Here is a 21,782-nt window from a genome sequence, read left to right as displayed (position 1 = left end):
AATTCCTCAAGCCAAATACTTTTCTTATTTTGTTTTAATACTCTAATTCCCTATAAACTAAACAATCCTCGCCCACAGCTCCTTTTATGCCTTGGCACTGTAGCAAGGGCTTATGGGAGCTCAGTCTGGGCAGGAGGAGGAGGAGGTTACTAGCCAGAGATTTCAGAGGCAGAGGGGAGGAGTGAAGAGGAGAGGGGACTGAATTTACACACAGGCAAGCTGATAGCATCTCCAGCCTTCAGCCTGTGACAAACAGAACATAGCCGCTGTCATTGTATCACAGGAATAAATAATCATAAACTGTTGAAGCTGTATGCAGCTAGATTTGCTGTGTAAACTATCTAAACTTTTAGATAAGATATATAGACAAGTCACTTGTTAACTAGTTAGTTTTTCATCTCGGATCCACTTTAAAGGGAACTTAAAGTTATAGTAAGGCCCCCGGTTTAACTGATCTAGGGCTCCTTCCAGATGTCATCCTGTTCCCTCACTGTCTTCTCCCTGCAGCCGCTGTGCCCCTCTGAATTTTGGTTGATCCAGCTAGTTGCAGGCTACTGCAAATGTACTCTTATAGCCACCTTTTTTTTTTTACTGTGCAAGTGCAGAACGCTCCCAGCAACGGAAGATCCCAGCGGCAATTTTTTTTTTTATTTAATATGAGACATTTTTAATTTAATAGGAGCCTAAAACGGGGTCTGCCAGTTATCTGCGCGCCTCGAGCAGCTTTTGGAGGGCACAGTGGCTAAAAGGTAGAAGAGTGGAAAGATAGCGAGGGACCTTACTGTCACTTTAGATTCCCTTTAAATTTTAACATTTTTCCTGATAGTTGTCCTTTAACCCATTATCAACTTCATTAAAGTTGTTTCATTTGAGATAAGTGCCCTGCTTTTGACCTCAGTTGGGAGAACTCGCTGTGCTGTGAATTCTTGGAATGCTTTGATCTCTCTCTCTGCTAGCAGAAAATATAGAAAGCAGACACCATCTATTGTCTCACACTGCCCCCTAGAGACAAGTAGCCATAAATACACATTACAGCAGTACTAATTAGAAGCAAGGAATTATAAGAAGGAATAAAAAGTGCTCAAATAAATTAGCTTGGAGCACTCGCAAGCCTCTAAATAAATTGGCTTCTAAAGGGTTAAGCCGATTGACTCTGCTTTGTACTGGGATCTGAACACTTCATTCCTTGTGCGTATTTTAATCTTAAATTCCAATAAAAAAGGATTGCTGCATCTCTATTGTGTTGTACGGTTTACATTTATTGGCCACGGCACCATCTGAAGAAAGACGAAGATAAACAGTGACTCCTTAGCAGAGGATAAGAACTTGAGTCCATAAAGGCGCCCTAGCCCTGGGCAAATAATTAGGTTTCATGGCTGCAATCTGTATCTCGACATTAAAAATAGCAATAGAGAATAAGATCACTGGCTGCTAAAGCAGCGAGACAAACACCAGAATCAAACTAATTAGCCATTCATTGAAGCCCCTCTGGCCCCGGGCATACGGCTAGATCTCTCGGCGGCGACTCATGCATATTGACGTGTCGTAGCTTCTAGGCTGGAGAATGAAGTGGCACCAGAACACGAGGAGGCCGTAAAGGAAGAACATCAAAACTAGAATCTTAGAAGCAGAAAAGCATTCCTCCGTCTCCTGTTCCCCTAGCTTCATGTACTTGACCGGGGCTCTCGCCTGCTCTTCGTATTTTTGACATTCGGCCAGAAGATCATAGCCTGTGAAAAAAGTTCTTCAAAGATGTATACATCAATGGAGATGGAATTATTGCTTTGAAATTGTTCTGGTCCTAAGAACTCAGTGCTTGTCTGGAGTGGACAATATAAGTGACTGTATGCTTGTGGTCGTCACTGAAGCATTAGAACCTTGGTGGACCACATGGTACAATGGTGCCAGAGATAATTAATTAGTGGACCAGTAGTATAAAGGTAGCAGAGCAGACATCTGGTGGATTTTATAGTAGAATGGTACAAGATTAGGGGTGTAACTACAATTCATGCAAAACATTGATAGGGCACCCAAATATATTTAAACACTTTCCCTTGACTCCCCTCGGTGAGCCTGGGGGTCCATCTCGCAAGGGTCATAAGACAAGTGTGGACATCATATGCCTCACACCCATAACAAGTGTAGCCACAAAACACCCGATCTAAAGGATGGACCTCTGTATCAGAGGAAGGAAGTTAGTAGTTGGGGCCCCCTTACAGCTCTGGGCCCCCCTTGCAGTCACAAGGGCTGCTCCCTTGTAGTTACACCCCACAAGATCATCCTTTAACTGATGTTCTTCCATGGTCATATAACCAATGCTTTCCATGGTACAAGGATATTTGATCATCATAAAACTGATGCTTCCCATGGTATAATGGTAACAAAAAAAATCCAATAACTCTTGTGCTTTAAAGAGACTCTGTAACCAAATTTTCATCCTTATTTCTTCTATCCTATAAGTTCCTATATCTGTTCTAATGTGCTCTGTCTAACTGCAGCCTTTCCTAATTGCACAGTGGCTGTATTATCTCTGTTATATGATCTAATCTTCTCTCCTCTGTTGGCTCTGTTGGGCTGAGGTAGTCAGGCTGGAATGTGCTGTGCTGCTTGTGATTGGATAGAAGCTATACACACCCTCTTCAGGCCCCCTGCAGGCTCTGTATGACTCACACACTGAGCTACTCTCAGCCTATCACTTGCTATGTCTTTTGTTTGTAAACACTGCCTAAAACTGGCAATTACAAGCCAGGATTGCAGCAGGGAGTGGCAGAAACAGCACAGAGGGGCCCAGGAGAACATAATGAATAGAATGGTATGCTTTTTGCTGTACGAATTTTAGAGTACAGATTCTCGTTAAAGCGTGAGATAACTTGCGTACCACGTAGCATGATATGCATTGTAGGCAATAACTGGTGGACCCCATGGTGTGACAGTAACAGAGCACTGTATGACATATACTCCATGGTATAAATCCCGAGGACAAGGGCGTAACTACAAATCAGGGAGGCCCTCAAACATTTGATGGGGCCCCTTAATATTCACAACACGTCCTCTGCTTCTTGTTGGTGACCCTCGCAGCCTGGAAGCCCATCCCACAAGGGTCATAAAACAAGTGTGGCCATCAGAATCTTCATAACAAATGTAGCCAAAAAACACCTGATCTGGAGTATCAGAGAAATGCAAGATTAGTAGTTGTTACCCCACCCCCCCACCCCCCCAATGCCTCTGGGCCCACCTAGTTATGTCCCTGCCCGAGGATCTGACAAGTCAGGGACCCTACGGTATATTGTTACTATAGTATCACATAACCGGTGGACACCCATTTCTTCACCTAACCCTGGTATTGTCCATAAACTATTCAAACTCAATAAATATGTGGTCTTTACATTGACATTTTGGTTTTTGCCCGACCCTTTTTTAACTTGGCCCCTAAGGTTTCTACTAAAACGTCATTTTTAAGGAACATGGATTTTTCTCCGGCCATTGCCAACCGGCTAACTGTCAAGGAGTGGGCAGATCAGGGACTGATTATAGTTGATAAATTCTGGCAGGCTAATAAATTCATATAATTCCATTCGTTTTGGTTTTTCCGCTTAGGCCCTTTTGATGAAGGTTTTCGATATTGCCGGATTAAATATTACGGTCTCTCCTTATTTAATTTCATTCAATCCCCTCTTAATTGGTACGAGAAAATTTATCACAAGGTGGGAAAGACTGAAGGCGCCATGTCTTCAATAGATCAAGTATATCAAGACTTCTGGCTGTTGGTTCAGATGTTAAATCTTCATATATGGTGGGTTGGGAGAAATATTATGGTAAGTTAATTGATAGGAGGACATGGTCCAAGACCTAGAAAAATGTGGCTTCTACTTCTTTCTGTAGTCTATAAAAGAACGCCAATTAAAGTTGTGCTACTTTGGTATTACACGCCTGCCAGGATTCATCATATACATCTTCCCCACTTTGCTTTCGAGGAATGTTGGCACTTTACCACGTCTTTTGGGACTGCCCTGTTGCCCACACATTTTGAATGGAGTGGCAACAATGGGCCTCTTGGATTTTTCCTTTTAAAGTTTCACTTAAAATGATACAGGCTGTGCTTTTTGCCCTCAACAATGACGTGCCTTATGGCTTAACTGAGGTGGCCGATAATGAATGCCTCAGCCGATTATTAAGCTCATGGGTTGAGGTCGGCAGCCACTGACCCCAACCCACGAGCAATCCGCCCAGCAGATCTACTCAGCCGCTCCCCCGCCAGCAGCATGACGTCACTAATTGATCCCTTGGTTCAGGTGTATGGAAGCATCAAATTACTGGTGGCTCGCACACTATAATGGCGCGGAAGCATAAGATAACTGGTTGATCTCTTGGTTCATTGGTACAGAAGGATCAAATTACTGGTGACCCACACAATATAATGGTGTGGAAGCATTAGATAACGAGTTGATCCCTTGGTTCAGATGTATGGAAGCATCATGTTACTGGTGGCCCAAATAATACAATATCATGGAAGCATTAGATAACTGTTCGATCCCTTGATTCTCCTGAGGCTAAGCATCACGTCACTGGAGCTTGAGCATTAGATAACTTGTGGTGCACCTCATTGGAACTGCAGCTTGGTGAAAGTACCCAGCTTAGCCTCTGCTCTGGAACCTGCTTTATGGCTGGTTATTGACCAGCACCACAAGAAGAGCATGTACACTGTGATTGGCCAGAAGTATTTGTAGGATCTGGGCTCTTCAACACACTAGGTGCTCATAACAACCAGCCGAGCTTCTACAGAAGAGCAAATGAAGAGGCCTACAAGGACGAGAAATGTGCACAACGTTGGTGGAAAGTGTGTATTTATTCCATTACTGGACTTAGATGACAGAATATTTGTTGCAGGTATTCCTCTCAAGCTCATCTGAATCCCCTCAGCCCCGAGCATTTAACGAGGCTTCTTGGCAGTAATCTCTAGTGTAAAGCCGCTCGGCTTTCATGCTCTTGAATAGAATGGCAGAGAAAATAAAGAGAATATGGAAGTAACTCTACAAAGGGCAGAATCTCATCCATGGGGAAATTCATTCATTCATCAATGGCTCCGGGCAGCTGAAGAGGTGTTTTAGCTTAAAACATAACGTTCCACGATGTTTACGCTGAGAAATGGTTTGTTTTGAGGCAGAGATATCTGCAATGTAAAATTCTGTCAGAGGAAGTGACAGTATAGCTGGTAGGATGAGTGCTAGGTGTGAGTGAGGCTGATGGTTAAAGGGAATCTAAAGTGAAAATAATGTTCCCAGTTTAACGTACGTGGAGCTTCTAACAGCTCCCTGTAGTCCTTCTGGTCCCTTAAAGTCTGGGTAGTGGATACTGGACACTGTGCCTGGATAGTGTACTGGTTAAGGGCTCTGTCTCTTCTCCAGTCAATCTCCGCCTCTCCCCGCCCCTCTCAGTCTTCTTTCACTTCAGCCATTCTGCTTTGTTCCATTCAGCAGCAGTGCCTCTCCAAAGGCTTGCCGACTAAGGCAGTCGAAGGCTACTGTGCATGCAACTACCCGAGACTCCTCAAAGTGTTTCCAGCACATGAGCTGTCATGATATAGCAACTAGTTAGGATGTTGGGATAATACAGAAGCATATTTTTCATTTTTCTGACTATCATATGTGTAGGTCGGCTACAGCCACTCTGGCTTTGGGGGAAGCTGTGTTGTTTGTATGACAGAATGAAGTACTTTGAGCTTTTGTATTCAGTTCCTCTGGAAGTTGGACGCTGCTAATTGAATCTCCTGTAGTACATTTGCATTTGAGGGGGAACAATAGCAGTCAGGTCTTCACCTTTGATCGGCCGTCTCAGATGTGATTGTCTGTGTCTGTTTACAGGTAATTACAGGTAAACTACTACCTGTGGCCAAAATACAATATTTTGATGTATGGACTAGACTATAGTTACCTGTGGAAATTGGATTTTATGGAAGTGTTTTGAAATCTCTGAAAGATCCAAAACTAACACAGGAAAGCTTTGAAGTTGCATATCACAAAAATTGTCACCAATGTGTTTGTCACCTGTAACCGGGGGCAGGAAAAGCCTTGACATTTGCATGTCACAGCTAGCCCAGATGTGACAGGGGGCTCGGCAGATGGTGATGTCACACTTTGGGGAAATTGCATTAGATTGTGGGACTGAACATCCATTGCCCGGGGCAACACTTGGGACTATAAAAGCCGGCAGAAGACTCTCACAAATCATCTTCTCCTGAGAGTAGCTCATCGTTAGAGATGATCCCGAGGAAATCGGAAAATTCGTGTCTCTCCACAGTTGGACATTTGCGCTGGTAAAAGTGCAATTAACGTTTATCCCATCTTATTTTTATGCAAACTTATCTTTGTGCTTGTATCCTTGTAACTTTTATTTTGTAACTGTTACTTTGTTTTTGTAAATCTTTTGTATATATTATTTTCTGCATTGTTCCACTTTTTTTCCTGGAATATTAAATCGTTATTTAATAAGTTTGACTTTTGCTGTACTAAACTAACACTCATAGCCTAGAAGAGACTGAAGTTTAACTGTGTAGAAGTCCATGCCTGATTGTATGAGTAAGCAACACTACCGTATAAGATTGTAATTGCATTGTGTGTATGGGGCACTTCTGCGCTCGACAGCAGAGTGGGAAGTCTCGGAGTGGCTAACAGTATCGTTCGGAATGACTGTTAGTGGTTGTGCTTCACTACAGTGTAAGATTGCAACTGTGTGTGCGCGCGTGGAGTTCCCGTATTCGGCCTAAAGCGCAAAGCTGACCCGAATACGAAAACACGGATTGCGTGCTGAGCACTCAACAGCCGAGTGGACGTGTCTAGTAACAGCTAGTGGTGGCAGTGAGAAGTGTTTGAGGAGTCACAGCCTTGTGGTAGCTCGACTAAGGCTGCTTCCCCTCTCGATCTGGTCAAACCCGCCGTTGGGAACCGTATACGCAGGCGTGCCGCGGGCCGGTTCCTGACATGAGCAGTAACAATTTTTATAAACAGAGCATGCGCAGAATGATCCTCAGTGTGGCAGCGTGATGGAGGAGGTGCACGTCTCGGGGCCGCACATACAGCTTTCTGAGGGAGCAGCTGCTGAATGGAAGAGAGCGGAACGATGGAAAGAGACCAGAAGGACTACAGGTGGCTGGATGAAGCCCCAGGAAATGGTAATGTACTCACAAAAGTGGGTTACCGCAAAGACAACCACTGAAATTCCAGGTGGGGAGATTAGACCCGACACCACTCAGGTTAAGAACGTCGCTCTCCATAGATGTAGAAAAAGGGTGTAAGGAGAATCACAAATATGCAAATTCTTCCGGGTTGATGCACATTTTGATGCAAATATATGCAGCTTGAAAATGGACCAATCAATTTAAACCTGGGTTTAAAATTGATTGGTCCATTTTCAAACTGCATACATTTGCATAAAACTTTGCATAATTTTGGAAGAGTCTGCATTTCATTGATCATCCCTACAAGGGTGTACTCAAAATATCAAACAATATGAGACGAGAGGCACCAGGTGAGCCTGAAACAATTAAAAACAAGGGAGGAAGTGGTGGACTTATCTCCCAAAAGTAGAATCAAAAGTCAAGGGTCCACTGAAAACAATGTCTTTAATCAAATTACTAATTACTAATTATTTGCAACGCTTTCATAGGCTACAACCCGCTTAATCAGGCAATAAAAAGAGCTGAACCACAGTCTTAAGCTGGCCACTAACGATCCAATTTATAGCGAAAAATCCTTCTAGCGATCAGAAATTCTGATCGGAAGTGAAATATTGTAATACATCGTTCACTACACCATCAACGAACCAATCTTTGCTTCCTATCCATCACAACCGACAAGAAAATCCAAATTTTGGTCAGACGAAAATTCATTCGGACGACATTTTTTTCACTCGTTCATAATCGATTGTGTCCACCAATGGAGATTATTTACAACCAATCCGATCGCTCTAACGATCTTTCACTAGAAATTGGACCGTTAGTGGCCACCTTTAGTAGGTATGAGCGCCACAATGCAGGAGAAGAGGATGACCTGACCAATCCAGTTAACTTACTACGATAAAGAGGATTTTTTTAAGAATTGAACTTCATTCCAATCAGTAGCTGATACCCCCTTTCCCACAAGAAATGTTTATGTTTTTTTCTCGAATTGATCACCAGGGAGGAGGGAGGGTGTCTGTATGGCTGATATTGTGGTGAAACGCCTCCCACAAAGCGATGTCATGACCATGGTCCTGATAGTTTGCTGTCAGTGAACCTCGTTGCATTGTGGGAAATAACGTCTGTTTCCAACTGCCAAGCAAGCAGTGTCTCCCTCTGTGCATAGAACTCTCAGTAACAAACATTCTGCACAGATCATCTGGCAGAACTGAAAATGTCACCACCAGTGATAAATTTCAGAATGTAAATAGCGGTGAGGAAAGATATTACAATGGGCAAACACTGACTAAAAGTAATGCTGGGGATACACGGTACGTTTCTGTACCGTATATCGACCAGCTGATCCGGCCAGCTGATAATAGTCAGCTGGCCCGATCATGCCGCTCGACCCGCGCCCGCTCAATTCCCGCCGGCGGACAATGGCAGGGAATCGAGCGGTGATAAGGAAGCTCCGGCGGGGACGAGCGGCAATCGATCCACGCGCATGCGCGGACGAGCGGGGATGCGCTGGCTCAATCCGGCGCATAAAACGAGGTCAGGTAGCACAAAAACAGCAGATGAGGAGTGGTGGGAGGAGCCAGTGCAGAGACCTGCAGAGAGGAACGGCAGATGAGGAGTGGTGGGAGGAGCCAGTGCAGAGACTTGCAGAGAGGAGCAGCAGATTATGAGTGGTGGGAGGAGACAGTGCAGAGAGGAGCAGCAGATGAGGAGTGGTGGGAGGAGCCAGTGCAGAGAGGAGCAGAGAGGAGCAGCAGATGATGAGTGGTGGGAGGAGGCAATGCAGAGACTTGCAGATGAGGAGTGGTGGGAGGAGCCAGTATTAAGCCTTGCAGAGAGAAGCAGCAGATGAGGAGTGGTGGGAAGAGCCAATGGAGAGATTTGCAGAGAGGAGTAGCAGATGAGGCGTGGCGGGAGGAGCCAGTGCAGAGATTAGCAGAGAAGAGTAACAGAAAAGGAGTGATGGGAGGAGCAAGTGAAAACTTGCAGTGAGGAGCAGCAGATAAGGAGTGCAGGGTTGGACCAGTGCAGAGACCTGTAGAGAGGAGATGCAGATGAGGAGTGGTGGGAGGAGCCAGTGCAGAGACTTGCAGAGAGGAGATACAGATGAGGAGTGGTGGGAGGAGCCAGTACAGACTTGCAGAGAGGAGATGCAGATGGGGAGTGGTGGGAGGAGCCAGTGCAAAGACTTGCAGAGAGGAGATGCAGATGAGGAGTGGTGGGAGGAGCCAGTGCAGAGACTTGCAGAGAGAAGGTGCAGATGAGGAGTGGTGGGAGGAGCCAGTGCAGAGACTTGCAGAGAGGAGGTGCAGATGAGGAGTGGTGGGAGGAGCCAGTGCAGAGACTTGCAAAGAGGAGGTGCAGATGAGGAGTGGTGGGAGGAGCCAGTGCAGAGACTTGCAGAGAGGAGTTGCAGATGAGGAGTGGTGGGAGGAGCCAGTGCAGAGACTTGCAGAGAGGAGATACAGATGAGGAGTGGTGGGAGGAGCCAGTACAGACTTGCAGAGAGGAGATGCAGATGGGGAGTGGTGGGAGGAGCCAGTGCAAAGACTTGCAGAGAGGAGATGCAGATGAGGAGTGGTGGGAGGAGCCAGTGCAGAGACTTGCAGAGAGAAGGTGCAGATGAGGAGTGGTGGGAGGAGCCAGTGCAGAGACTTGCAGAGAGGAGGTGCAGATGAGGAGTGGTGGGAGGAGCCAGTGCAGAGACTTGCAAAGAGGAGGTGCAGATGAGGAGTGGTGGGAGGAGCCAGTGCAGAGACTTGCAGAGAGGAGTTGCAGATGAGGAGTGGTGGGAGGAGCCAGTGCAGAGACTTGCAGAGAGGAGGTGCAGATGAGGAGTGGTGGGAGGAGCCAGTGCAGAGACTTGCAGAGAGGAGGTGCAGATGAGGAGTGGTGGGAGGAGCCAGTGCAGAGACTTGCAGAGAGGAGGTGCAGATGAGGAGTGGTGGGAGGAGCCAGTGCAGAGACTTGCAGAGAGGAAGTGCAGATGAGGAGTGGTGGGAGGAGCCAGTGCAGAGACTTGCAGAGAGGAGGTGCCGTTGAGGAGTGGTGGGAGGAGCCAGTGCAGAGACTTGCAGAGAGGAGGTGCAGATGAGGAGTGGTGGGAGGAGCCAGTGCAGAGACTTGCAGAGTGGAGGTGCAGATGAGGAGTGGTGGGAGGAGCCAGTGCAGAGACTTGCAGAGAGGAGTAGCAGATAAGTAGATGTCAGAAGGATAGATAAGTCTAGTTGCATTAATAATGAACTCTAGAGACTGGAGTGTCGTAAGCAGAATGCCACATAAGAGGACAAGGCAATGGTGTAGGAACGTTCGGTGGCTGGGAAAACTGTTCTACAAATAAAGCTCACACTGCCAATGCTACAGCTGTGGCTTAAATAACAGAGAAAAAGCTGGATAAATGGAATGAGGAATAAAGGAGACAAACAGAAGAACCTGTCTCCGGTGTGACGAGATCCTTCTTACCTTGCGGAAGAGCGAGGTGAGGCGCTCCCGGGTATTGTAGTACGGTGAGCTGACCCAGATGATACGGACCAGGCTCAGGAGACGAGGGAACCTGTCAGGAATGTCCTTTAGCTTCAGGGACATCAGCTCTTCAAACGGGGCTTGGAGTATTGACAGGAAGTTGAGGTTAGACTGCGCCTGGACTGACCCGTCCTAAGAGAGAAAAGAGACACTTCAGAGAGACAAAGATCTTCCTGTGAAATGCACAAACCCCGGCATCCAATCAAAATCACTGCACAACTCCAGACAAACTATTCATTAATTTATTTTGGGTAGAAGCAGGAAGGGTTATATACCCTGCTAGGTTATTATACGAATCTGTCCTTGCTGACAAGATTTCCGATCTTTTCCTGTGCCCAGGGCCGGTTCAAGTAACAGTTGGGCCCTAGGGCAAAATTAGCCTTGGGGCCCCCCAACAGACACCCCCCGACCTAAAAGCGTCATTAGAGGCCCTTTGTTGCAGCCAAACTTCCCTCCTGGGCCCCTGACCCTCCCCCAATCACCTCCCAACTTAACAGATTCTACAGAGACCCTGGGGAGCAACAGTTAACATGGGGGATGGACAACTTGGGGGCCCCTACAGGCTCTGAGGCAGTTGCCTATTTTTTCCTATAGTAGCTTTGGCCCTGCCTGTGCCACGGCAATAACAGATCCAATGTGAGACCTGGACGGGCAAGTGAAAAGAAGGTCAGTACAATGAGTACTGGCTGTCACTTTCTGGCTATGTGGGTGTGGCTACTGCTACTCGGACAGTATCATCCTGCTGTTCAAGGTTCAGGGCACAGACTGAATCTCTCTGAGATAATTGCAGCTTAAAGCACTGACAGTCTATTGTGCAGGAAATAGCCAGTGCCAGGAGCCTCTAAAGACAAAGGCCTCAATTCACTAAGCTTATCTCCTGTCTTTAATAACTCTTCTAGAGTTGTTACCATGGTAATAAGGCATGTAGTATTCATAAAACATTTTACCTCAGGCAAACCTAAAGTTAACTCTTCTGTCTTTAAGTTACCTCTTCAATCCTTAAAATAACTGCGTGTGAAATTAACTACAGAGGAGGTAAATTAACTACAGAGGAGGTAACTTAAGGAATGAAGAGATAAGATAACTCTCTCTTATGTGGAGGTAAGTTTTCTCTTGTCTTATTATCTCCAGCATGATCTTAGTGAATTGAGGCCAATGTCTGCTGACACAGATCTAAGACAATATTTGTGCCTGGGCTGGGGCGTTAAAACCAGGACTGGTAGACAGATCATTAGATCACAAACAAGAGAAGCTACACTTATGTTTTTGAAGGCCTAGGATTGTAATGGGAAAGGAGGTGCTGAGGAGAGTGCTCAATTTACACTGTAAATTACAATGTAAATTGACCACTAACCTCAGCCCCCTAGAATGGTTGAACCTGACAGGCCTCAGCATGAATCCCACGTTCATGAACATGAAATGTTTGCTTGCTTGCTGACTGGTGTGGGTAGAGTAGGGACCCTTTCGACTTGGAGGGAACCTCAATGCTGGTGGAAGGGTTAAGTACAGAATGCACTTGCATGCAAACCATTTTGAAAGCGAATATCTTCCATTTAGGGCAACCGAATACAATATGCATTCAAGTTGTTTTTATGGTTACTTGAGTTCCAGCTTATTGTGAGTGTGAGTGCAGATAATTAGACCGGATGTGAGTCAGTTGCTCTGTCCCACCTGAATCTGCTTGGAGAGCTTCTGGAAAGGCCCCACATAGGATGACTTTGCCACCTCCAGGATGTGTTCGATGTGTTTGACTCCCGGTTTATCCAGCTGTTTGCTGATCCCGGACAGATCTGTGCAGCGTTCCCGCCAGAACTCGATCTCCTCCAGAGGACCTGAGCTCTCCCCCATCTCCACCGCTTCCTGTGCGCTCAGGACCTCTTTGATCTGACGGGTCCAGTGCACCATAGCAGCTACGGGAAGGGAAAACATAGACAAAGCAACATAAAGCGGTTCTATAGTGCTGTAAAGAAAACATAAAGCTGTATCAGTTGGTACAAAACTAGCAGTAACTGGCTCTCAAAATCAAGTGGTGCAAGACCATAAAAGATGATCACTACTCTGGTGGAGCCTGTTTCCAATCAGGGAAATATTGACTTATATTAACTATTTACTGCATCGCATGGCTATGTCTTAGCATATGGCTGGCTTTAATCGCGTACCAAAAAGGCACAGGCACCAGCTCAATTACACCCTCCGTTACGGCACGAGCCACTTTTCCTGCTTATAGGTGTATTGGCCCTTCTAAGGCTCCTGACGAAGCGTGACTCTTCATTAGTGTTCTTAGACATCCAAGTTCCTCAAATAAGCTGTGATTATCTCCCTTTGCTGTGCTCCAAGGTGTTCTATTCAGGATGGAATTAAGCTAATTTGTATATACAGGTAGTCCCCGGTTAACAAACGAGATAGGGACTAGAGAACCCGAGGTGGGATTTACTTACGTTAGTGGGGCACAGAGGCTGGTTGTGCACACTAACACCAGCCTCTGTTGCCCCATGGTGTGCCTCCAGGACCCCCCTGCGCGTTGCTATAGCCCCCGCAGTGCTGGCGACACGCAGCGTGTCGCCAGCACAATGTTTATCTTCTCCTGTCTGTTAGCGCCGCTCCCCCGTCTCCTCCGTATCGCCGCTACCCGCCCGCGTCACTTCCCTCCAAACAGCGGGAAGGAAGGGACACAGGCGGGTAGCGGCGATACGGAGGAGGCGGGGTAGTGGCGCTAACAGACAGGAGAAGGTAAACATTGTGCTGGCGACGCGCTGTGTGTCACTAGCACTGCGGAGAGTATAGCAGCGGGCAGGGGGGTCTAGGAGGCACACCATGGGGCAACAGAGGCTGGTGTTAGTGTGCACAACCAGCCTCTGTGCCCCACTAACATAAGTAAATCCCACCTCGGGTTCTCTTTAACCTGAATCTGTTCTTAAGTTGCCATCTCTGTCCCCTGTACCTCTTCTATGCCCCCTCTGCCTCCAGTGTCTGCCTCTGTGTCACCTCTGCCCTCTGTATCTGCTTATGCAAGTTTAATAGCCATCTTTTCTTTGAAATTTTTTAAAACCAATTTTCTCAAAAACTACAAGTCCAATTTGAATTTTTTTTTTACTTGTTCCCATGGAAACACAGAATCCATTGCGTTTGTATCTGCGGGTCGTTCATAAGGCGGGTGTTCGTAAGTCGGGGACTACCTGTACTTAAAGGGAACCAGAGATGAACGTGTCACACAAAATAAACATATCAGTCGATAGCTTGTAAAGAATAAATGCTCTACCTGATAATTTCGCCACTCTGGTGTGTCTTTTTTAGTGGTTTTTTATCCATTATTGTTCCAGGAGAAATCCAATATGGCCGGCAGCTCATATCCCTTCTTCTTCCGGGTTATGAGTTGTTCTGGATGTGCTGTCTAGCCTCTATGAGACTAGGCTGCTGTCTAGGTTATATGAGAAAGGCTGCTGCAGCCTTTCATCTGTGTGCTTTCATTTTGGTATGATGTGCAGCTGCCTGTAGGAAGTATCTCTCATAGGAATGAAACTGCAGTTATCATCAGTATCTATGCAGACAGAGTGCACACAGAGCACACAGGGATCATATTGCAGCCACACTTGTCTGTTTCAGAGCTTCTCTCTCAGCAGCAGCAGCCCCTCCCATGTCATCAGAACTCTCAGTATGCAAAGCCGAGCCAGGAGGGGGCAGGCTTTGGCTTGAAAAGACTCTACAGAAGACTGACTCAGCTATAACGTTTCCAGGTCAAACCTAGACTGAAGGCTCAGTCGGGGATTCTTATCACAGCTAAAAACAGACTAATTAATCAGATAAGAATGAAACTAAAAGCAGGGTAGGTGTTTACTGTCATGTTCCCACTGATAAATGTAGTAAAATACATGAGAGTGCTTCGTCTCTGGTTCTCTTTAAATGTGACTGATCTGCGGTCGTGAAAAATGTGAATATGAATATTAAGATTCAAAAATAAATGCTTTGAATATTTCTCACTTTGCAATGTATCCATTTGTGTATCAAGTTTACTGATCTTTTGTGCATGTACCCCAATGTCTGTAAAGTGCCAGTCAGTGGCAGGCAACAGTGCAAGCAATAGAAAAAGCACCAAAGCGACAAAGAGCGGGTCAAGTGTGAATATGAAGTGGATTGCCTGTGCTCACATTGGCTTGTGGCACCTGAACAGGCAAGACCTGACCTCTGCCTCTATACTCACTCTCCAGCCTCTGCACCAGCTCTTTGTCCTTAATGGCGACCTCAGCCTCCAGGTTCATGGCCTCGATGGGGATATAGAGGACGGTGTGTCCCTGCAGCTTGTATCTGGTGTCTGTAGAGGAAGAGATTGCAGGTTAGATACAGACAAGACACAAAACTTTTATATTGCAGTTTTCTCCTTGCAGACTCAAAACCCCAGAGCTGCCGCCACTAGGGCAGTAGCAGTAGTGTTAGGGAGTCTTGCCTAAGGACTCCTTAAAGGATACCCAAACTGAAATGTGACATAATGAGATAGACATAGGTATGTACAGTGCCTAGCACACAAATAACTATGCTGTGTTCCTTTTTTTCTTTCTCTGCCTGAAAGAGTTAAATATAAGGTATGCAAGTGGCTGACTCAGTCCTGACTCAGACAGGAAGTGACTACAGTGTGACCCTCACTGATAAGAAATTCCAACTATAAAACACTTTCCTAGCAGAAAATGGCTTCTGAGAGCAAGAAAGAGGTAAAAAAAGGGGAATTTCTTATCAGTGAGGGTCACACTGTAGTCACTTCCTGTCTGAGTCAGGACTGAGCCACTTACATACCTGATATTTAACTCTTTTAGGCAGAGAAAGAAAAAAAAGGAACACAGCATAGTTATTTGTGTGCTAGGCACTGTACATACACATGTCTATCTCATTATGTCACATTTCAGTTTGGGTATCCTTTAATGAATAGGCACCGGTGAACAGGCAGAGCTGAGATTCGAACCCAGGTCTTCTGTGTCAGAGGCAGAGCCCTTAACCAGTACACTATCCAGCCACTACACTATTCTGCCAGCCTGGTTAGGATGTTTCAGAGAACAAGCTGTCCCAAGCAGGTAAGACTTCACTGTAACAGCAAATCCAGGGCGGAGTTAATATACAGCAGAGAAAAGTTTACCTAAAAAGGTCAGTGCACCCAAAGCGAATATTTCAGTCAGGTTAGGTTGAAACTCTTGCTTTAACTGTGGTGAACAGCAGTATTTGATGTAGAAAAATATACTTAGGGAAGCAGAGTGTTTCTGGGGAATGCTTCCTGTTTCTATAGCTGGTGAATGCTCCCTTTCCCATTTCCTGTTTCTCTGACTGAAAATTGCATCCTGTTTTTTATCATCCTACAAGTTCCAAAAGCTATTCTAATGTGTTCTGGCTTACTGCAACACTTTGTACTATCACAGTCTCTGTAATAAATCAATGTATCTTTCCCTTGTCAGACTTGTCAGCCTGTGTCTGGAAGGCTGCCAAGTTCTTCAGTGTTGTGGTTCTGCTATGAACTCCCCCCTCAGGGGGGAAAGAAACACACAAATGATCTCTTGAGATTCAAAAGGAAGGCTGTATACAGCCTGCTTGTGTATGGATGTATTTTTCTATGTGTGGACATACTGTACATCAACCTACTTCCTGTTTTGGTGGCCATTTTGTTTGTTTATAAACAAACTTTTTAAAGCTGTTTTTAACCACTTTTAATGCGGCGGGGAGCGGCGAAATTGTGACAGAGGGGAATAGGAGATGTCCCCTAACGCACTGGTATGTTTACTTTTGTGCGATTTTAACAATACAGATTCTCTTTAAGGTTTGTGGATTGGGTTAAGAGTAGGCTAGGAGTTTCCAAGAGTTATGAGAACCCAATGAGAGTCTATACTTTTCAATCACTCATAACTGAAAGAACGTACCTTTTCCCATTCCATAATGTTACAGGTAGGGTGCATATAAAGGCTTTTGGAAAGCAACTCGTTCTTCCTATGTTGAGCAACAGGACAGAGCATGTGGATGGCGATGGAGGGCGGAGTTACCTGTGAGCGCAGCCAGGAAGCGGTGTACGTTGGCGGAGAAGTTGTTCCGGATGCTCTCAGGCCAGCTGGTGTTTCTGAATATGTATGGAGCGTAGATCCCGTTCATCACTCTCAGCAGGGCGGCGATGTAGGACCCCCGCACAGTGCCAAACTGCAAGCTTTCTTCAAGGTTCTCCGGCGTGAGGGGAGACTCTTCCTTACGTACGAAGTAAAGCAACTGCTTCACGCTCTGTAAAACATTACGGTATTTTAAAAGACTTTAAGTGAACCTTTAACAAAAAAAGTGCCGCTAGGATGAACTTACTTCGTCAGGGGGAAAACACTGGATCCTAAAGAGGCTTCACCCGCCCTCCAGTTCAGCCCTTATCCTGCACTAGGACCTCTTGAAGTACGCCCACAAGGGCTTATCGGCACACAGGTGCAAACTACTGCTCGGGCTGCTGGATCATGACAAGCCTGTGACGCGCCTTACGCAGGCATACTAGCGACTTACTACTCGGGCTGCTGAATCATGACAAGCCTGTGACGCGCCTTGCGCAGGCATACTAGCGGCTTACTACTCGGGCTCCTGAATCATGACAAGCCTGTGACGCGCCTTTCGCAGGCATACATACTAGCGGCTTACTACTCGGGCTCCTGAATCATGACAAGCCTGTGACGCGCCTTGCGTAGGCATACTAGCGGCAAACTACTCGGGCTGCTAAATCATGACAAGCCTGTGACGCGCCTTGCGCAGGCATACTAGCGGCTCACTGCTCGGGCTGCTGAATCAGGACAAGCCTGTGGCGCGCCTTGCGCAGGCATACTAGCGGCTCACTGCTCGGGCTGCTGAATCATGACAAGCCTGTGACGTGCCTTGCGCAGGCGTACTAGCAGCTTACTACTGCTTGGGCTGCTGAATCGTGACAAGCCTGTGACGCGCCTTGCGCAGGCATACTAGCAGCCTACTACTCGGGCTCCTGAATCATGACAAGCCTGTGACGCGCCTTGCGCAGGCATACTAGCGGCTCACTGCTCGGGCTGCTGAATCATGACAAGCCTGTGACGTGCCTTGCGCAGGCATACTAGCGGCTTACTACTCGGGCTCCTGTATCATGACAAGCCTGTGACGTGCCTTGCGCAGGCATACTAGCGGCTTACTGCTCGGGCTCCTGAATCATGACAAGCCTGTGATGCGCCTTGCGCAGGCATACTAGCGGCTTACTACTCGGGCTGCTGAATCATGACAAGCCTGTGACGTGCCTTGCGCAGGCATACTAGCGGCTTACTACTCGGGCTCCTGTATCATGACAAGCCTGTGACGTGCCTTGCGCAGGCATACTAGCGGCTTACTACTCGGGCTGCTGAATCATGACAAGCCTGTGATGCGCCTTGCGCAGGCATACTAGCAGCTCACTGCTCGGGCTCCTGAATCATGACAAGCCTGTGACGTGCCTTGCGCAGGCATACTAGCAGCTTACTACTGCTTGGGCTGCTGAATCATGACAAGCCTGTGACGCGCCTTGCGCAGGCATACTAGCAGCCTACTACTCGGGCTCCTGAATCATGACAAGCCTGTGACGCGCCTTGCGCAGGCATACTAGCGGCTTACTACTCGGGCTCCTGTATCACGACAAGCCTGTGATGCTCCTTGCGCAGGCATACTAGTGGCTTACTGCTCGGGCTCCTGAATCATGACAAGCCTGTGACGTGCCTTGCGCAGGCATACTAGCGGCTCACTGCTCGGGCTGCTGAATCATGACAAGCCTGTGACGTGCCTTGCGCAGGCATACTAGCGGCTCACTGCTCGAGCTCCTGAATCATGACAAGCCTGTGACGCGCCTTGCGCAGGCATACTAGCGGCTCACTGCTCGGGCTGCTGAATCATGACAAGCCTGTGAAGCGCCTTGCGCAGGCATACTAGCGGCTTACTGCTCAAGCTCCTGAATCATGACAAGCCTGTGACGCGCCTTGCGCAGGCATACTAGCGGCTTACTACTCGGGCTCCTGTATCACAACAAGCCTGTGATGCTCCTTGCGCAGGCATACTAGTGGCTCACTACTCGGGCTCCTGTATCATGACAAGCCTGTGACGCGCCTTGCGCAGGCATACTAGCGGCTCACTGCTCGGGCTGCTGAATCATGATAAGCCTGTGATGCGCCTAGCGCAGGCATACTAGCGGCTTACTACTCGGGCTGCTGAATCATGACAAGCCTGTGACGCACCTTGCGCAGGCATACTAGCGGCTTACTACTCGGGCTCCTGAATCATGACAAGCCTGTGACGCACCTTGCGCAGGCATACTAGCGGCTTACTACTCGGGCTCCTGTATCACGACAAGCCTGTGATGCTCCTTGCGCAGGCATACTAGCGGCTTACTGCTTGAGCTCCTGAATCATGACAAGCCTGTGACGCGCCTTGCGCAGGCATACATACTAACGGCTTACTGCTCGAGCTCCTGAATCATGACAAGCCTGTGACGTGCCTTGCACAGGCATACTAGCGGCTTACTGCTCAAGCTCCTGAATCATGACAAGCCTGTGACGCGCCTTGCGCAGGCATACATACTAGCGGCTTACTGCTCGAGCTCCTGAATCATGACAAGCCTGTGACGCACCTTGCGCAGGCATACATACTAGCGGCTTACTGCTCGAGCTCCTGAATCATGACAAGCCTGTGACGCGCCTTGCGCAGGCATACATACTAGCGGCTTACTGCTCGAGCTCCTGAATCATGACAAGCCTGTGACGCGCCTTGCGCAGGCATACTAGCGGCTTACTGCTCGAGCTCCTGAATCATGACAAGCCTGTGACGTGCCTTGAGCAGGCGTACTAGCGGCTTACTGCTCAAGCTCCTGAATCATGACAAGCCTGTGACGTGCCTTGAGCAGGCGTACTAGCGGCTTACTGCTCAAGCTCCTGAATCATGACAAGCCTGTGACGTGCCTTGAGCAGGCGTACTAGCAGTTTACCGCTTGGGCTCCAACGGAAATAGCCGAGCCCAATCAGTCCACTCTACAGAGCATTGGACTCAGCAATTTCCGCTGGAGCCCGAGCAGTGAGCCTCTAGTATGCCTGCACAAGGCACGTCACAGGCTTGTCATGACTCAGGAGCCCGAGCAGTGAGCCTCTAGTATGCCTGCACAAGGCACGTCACAGGCTTGTCATGACTCAGGAGCCCGAGCAGTGAGCCTCTAGTATGCCTGCACAAGGCACGTCACAGGCTTGTCATGACTCAGGAGCCCGAGCAGTAGTCCAAGCCTTCATGCCAAGTAGCCCTTGTAGCCATACTTTCCGGGGTGGGGGAGGAAATTGCAGCGCAGGAACAGGGCTGAACGGGGGAAGCCTCTTTAGGATCCAGAGGCTTCCCCTCCCGAGAAATGTACCCCCTAGGAACACTTTTTTCACTACAGGTTAACTTTAGAGCAAACCTGTGATAAAAAACAAAGAAACATAAGATACTTAAAGGACACCCGAGGCGAAAATAATGAAATAAAGGATTGTATCTATCCTCCTCCTAAAAATGACTGTTTTAAGTTTTAACTGTTTTATTGTTTTTGCTCAATGACACAATTATTGAAGTATGCCGGAGCTAAAATGTATGAACTATTGACCCCTTTTTATCTCTTCCCTGCTCTCAGAAGCCATTTTCTGCTAGGAAAGGGTTTTATAGTTGGAATTTCTAATCAGTGAGGGTCACACTGTAGTCACTTCCTGTCTGAGACAGGACGGAGTCAGCCACTTACATATCTGATATTTAACTCTTTCAGACAGAGAAAGAAAAAAAAACGGAACTCAGCAGTTATTTGTGTGCTAGGTACTGTACCCATGTCTATCTCATCATGTCACATGTCACTTTGGGTATCCTTTAACCTCAGTAGGCTCCAAAGGCTTTTCCTCCACCCCACCGCTGCTTGCTGGGAGCCACTCCTTCCTAACTGCCTTAGGATCTGTTTATTAGTTACACTATTTTAGAGCACTACAGTAGTTTTATTTATTTATTGTTGCTGTTTAGAGTTTTACTATAGTGCCCTTGTAGAGGGAAATCACCCCACAAGGTCATTGCGGATTGATACTTTTTTTGGAGCTGCAACTGCAACATCTTATCCAAAGGCAGGGTGTGGACAATACTTCAGCACAGGCTGGCATGAGTGGTTGCCTCCTGGAGCACCCCACACAAACTGAACTCTGCCTCTGTTCATTACTGCCTAAATCTTGCTTGTGTGCAACTCTGTGCTAGAGGCCAGCATCGCGTCGGGTACCCGCAGATGCCCACGGGTTACCTGAAATGCGGGTCAGGTTTCGGTACCCATTTTTTTGCTTGTGTGGGTCGGGTTGCGGGTAAAGTGGTCAGCAGGGAGCTGCTATAATGACCTGTCCGGATGGCTGGAACATCTTCTTCTCTTCCTCCACCTATGGCAGCGCTGTCTTCTGATCACATGATAACACATGTGATCATAACCAAGAGAATGTTGTCAACGTTGTAGCACCACCAAGTGGTGGGAGAGGGGTGACAGAATAGTCTCCATGGTCGATTGGTGCGCCATGTGCTATAATGCCAGCAACCACGTGGAGGCGCAAAGACAAAAGTATAATGAGGTCATGGACAGAAGGCGGACAGGTAAAGTATAACTGCATGGGGCCCAGGGGGACATAAAACATCAGGGGGACAGCGGCCATGAGCAGCATTCCGTTGAGCAGTTTATGACAGCCAACAGGTCTCTCTGATCAGATACAATCAGAGAGATGTGTCTATAAACACCTTTGGGAGTCTGTAGTTGATTGAATAAATCGATTACAATCATGCATGAGCAAACATTGGATGGCCGCCCCTTTAGAGCCAATTTCCACTAGGAGCCGCGGCTGTTTCCTATTTGGCAGTGGCTCCCGTTTTTCTGAATTGCCAAGCTGTGCCATGCCCAGCTAAGGAATTTGGCTGCGGGCTGCAGAAATCTGCAGCAACACCATCCAGAGTCGCACCTCAGTGCAATCTGGACTGTAAGTCCATGTTTAGGGATAGGGAGTCTGCGGGGATCTGTGGGGAAACGCTGCAGATTCCTGCCAAATTCAGCGCTAGTGGAAATAGGCCCATAAGC

At 47.4% G+C, this 21,782-nt stretch overlaps 1 protein-coding gene across 2 annotated transcripts in view; it reads right to left on the bottom strand.

Annotated features, from left to right (window-relative positions):
* Window positions 1-21,782, bottom strand: part of DNAH2 (dynein axonemal heavy chain 2) — a 401,787-nt gene that overhangs the window by 327,436 nt on the left and 52,569 nt on the right. For both annotated transcript variants that reach the window (XM_068273978.1, XM_068273977.1), the window contains exons 5-8: window positions 16,708-16,936; window positions 14,892-15,002; window positions 12,365-12,603; window positions 10,634-10,825 (exon numbers count right to left, since the gene is read on the bottom strand). In XM_068273978.1, coding sequence (XP_068130079.1) covers window positions 10,634-10,825; window positions 12,365-12,603; window positions 14,892-15,002; window positions 16,708-16,936 — 771 coding nt within the window. The remainder of the gene's footprint in view (window positions 1-10,633; window positions 10,826-12,364; window positions 12,604-14,891; window positions 15,003-16,707; window positions 16,937-21,782) is intronic.

Source organism: Hyperolius riggenbachi, chromosome 3, assembly GCF_040937935.1.
Source record: "Hyperolius riggenbachi isolate aHypRig1 chromosome 3, aHypRig1.pri, whole genome shotgun sequence".
Classification (NCBI taxonomy): domain Eukaryota; kingdom Metazoa; phylum Chordata; class Amphibia; order Anura; family Hyperoliidae; genus Hyperolius; species Hyperolius riggenbachi.
This window is presented reverse-complemented; position numbering and strand designations above follow the sequence as displayed.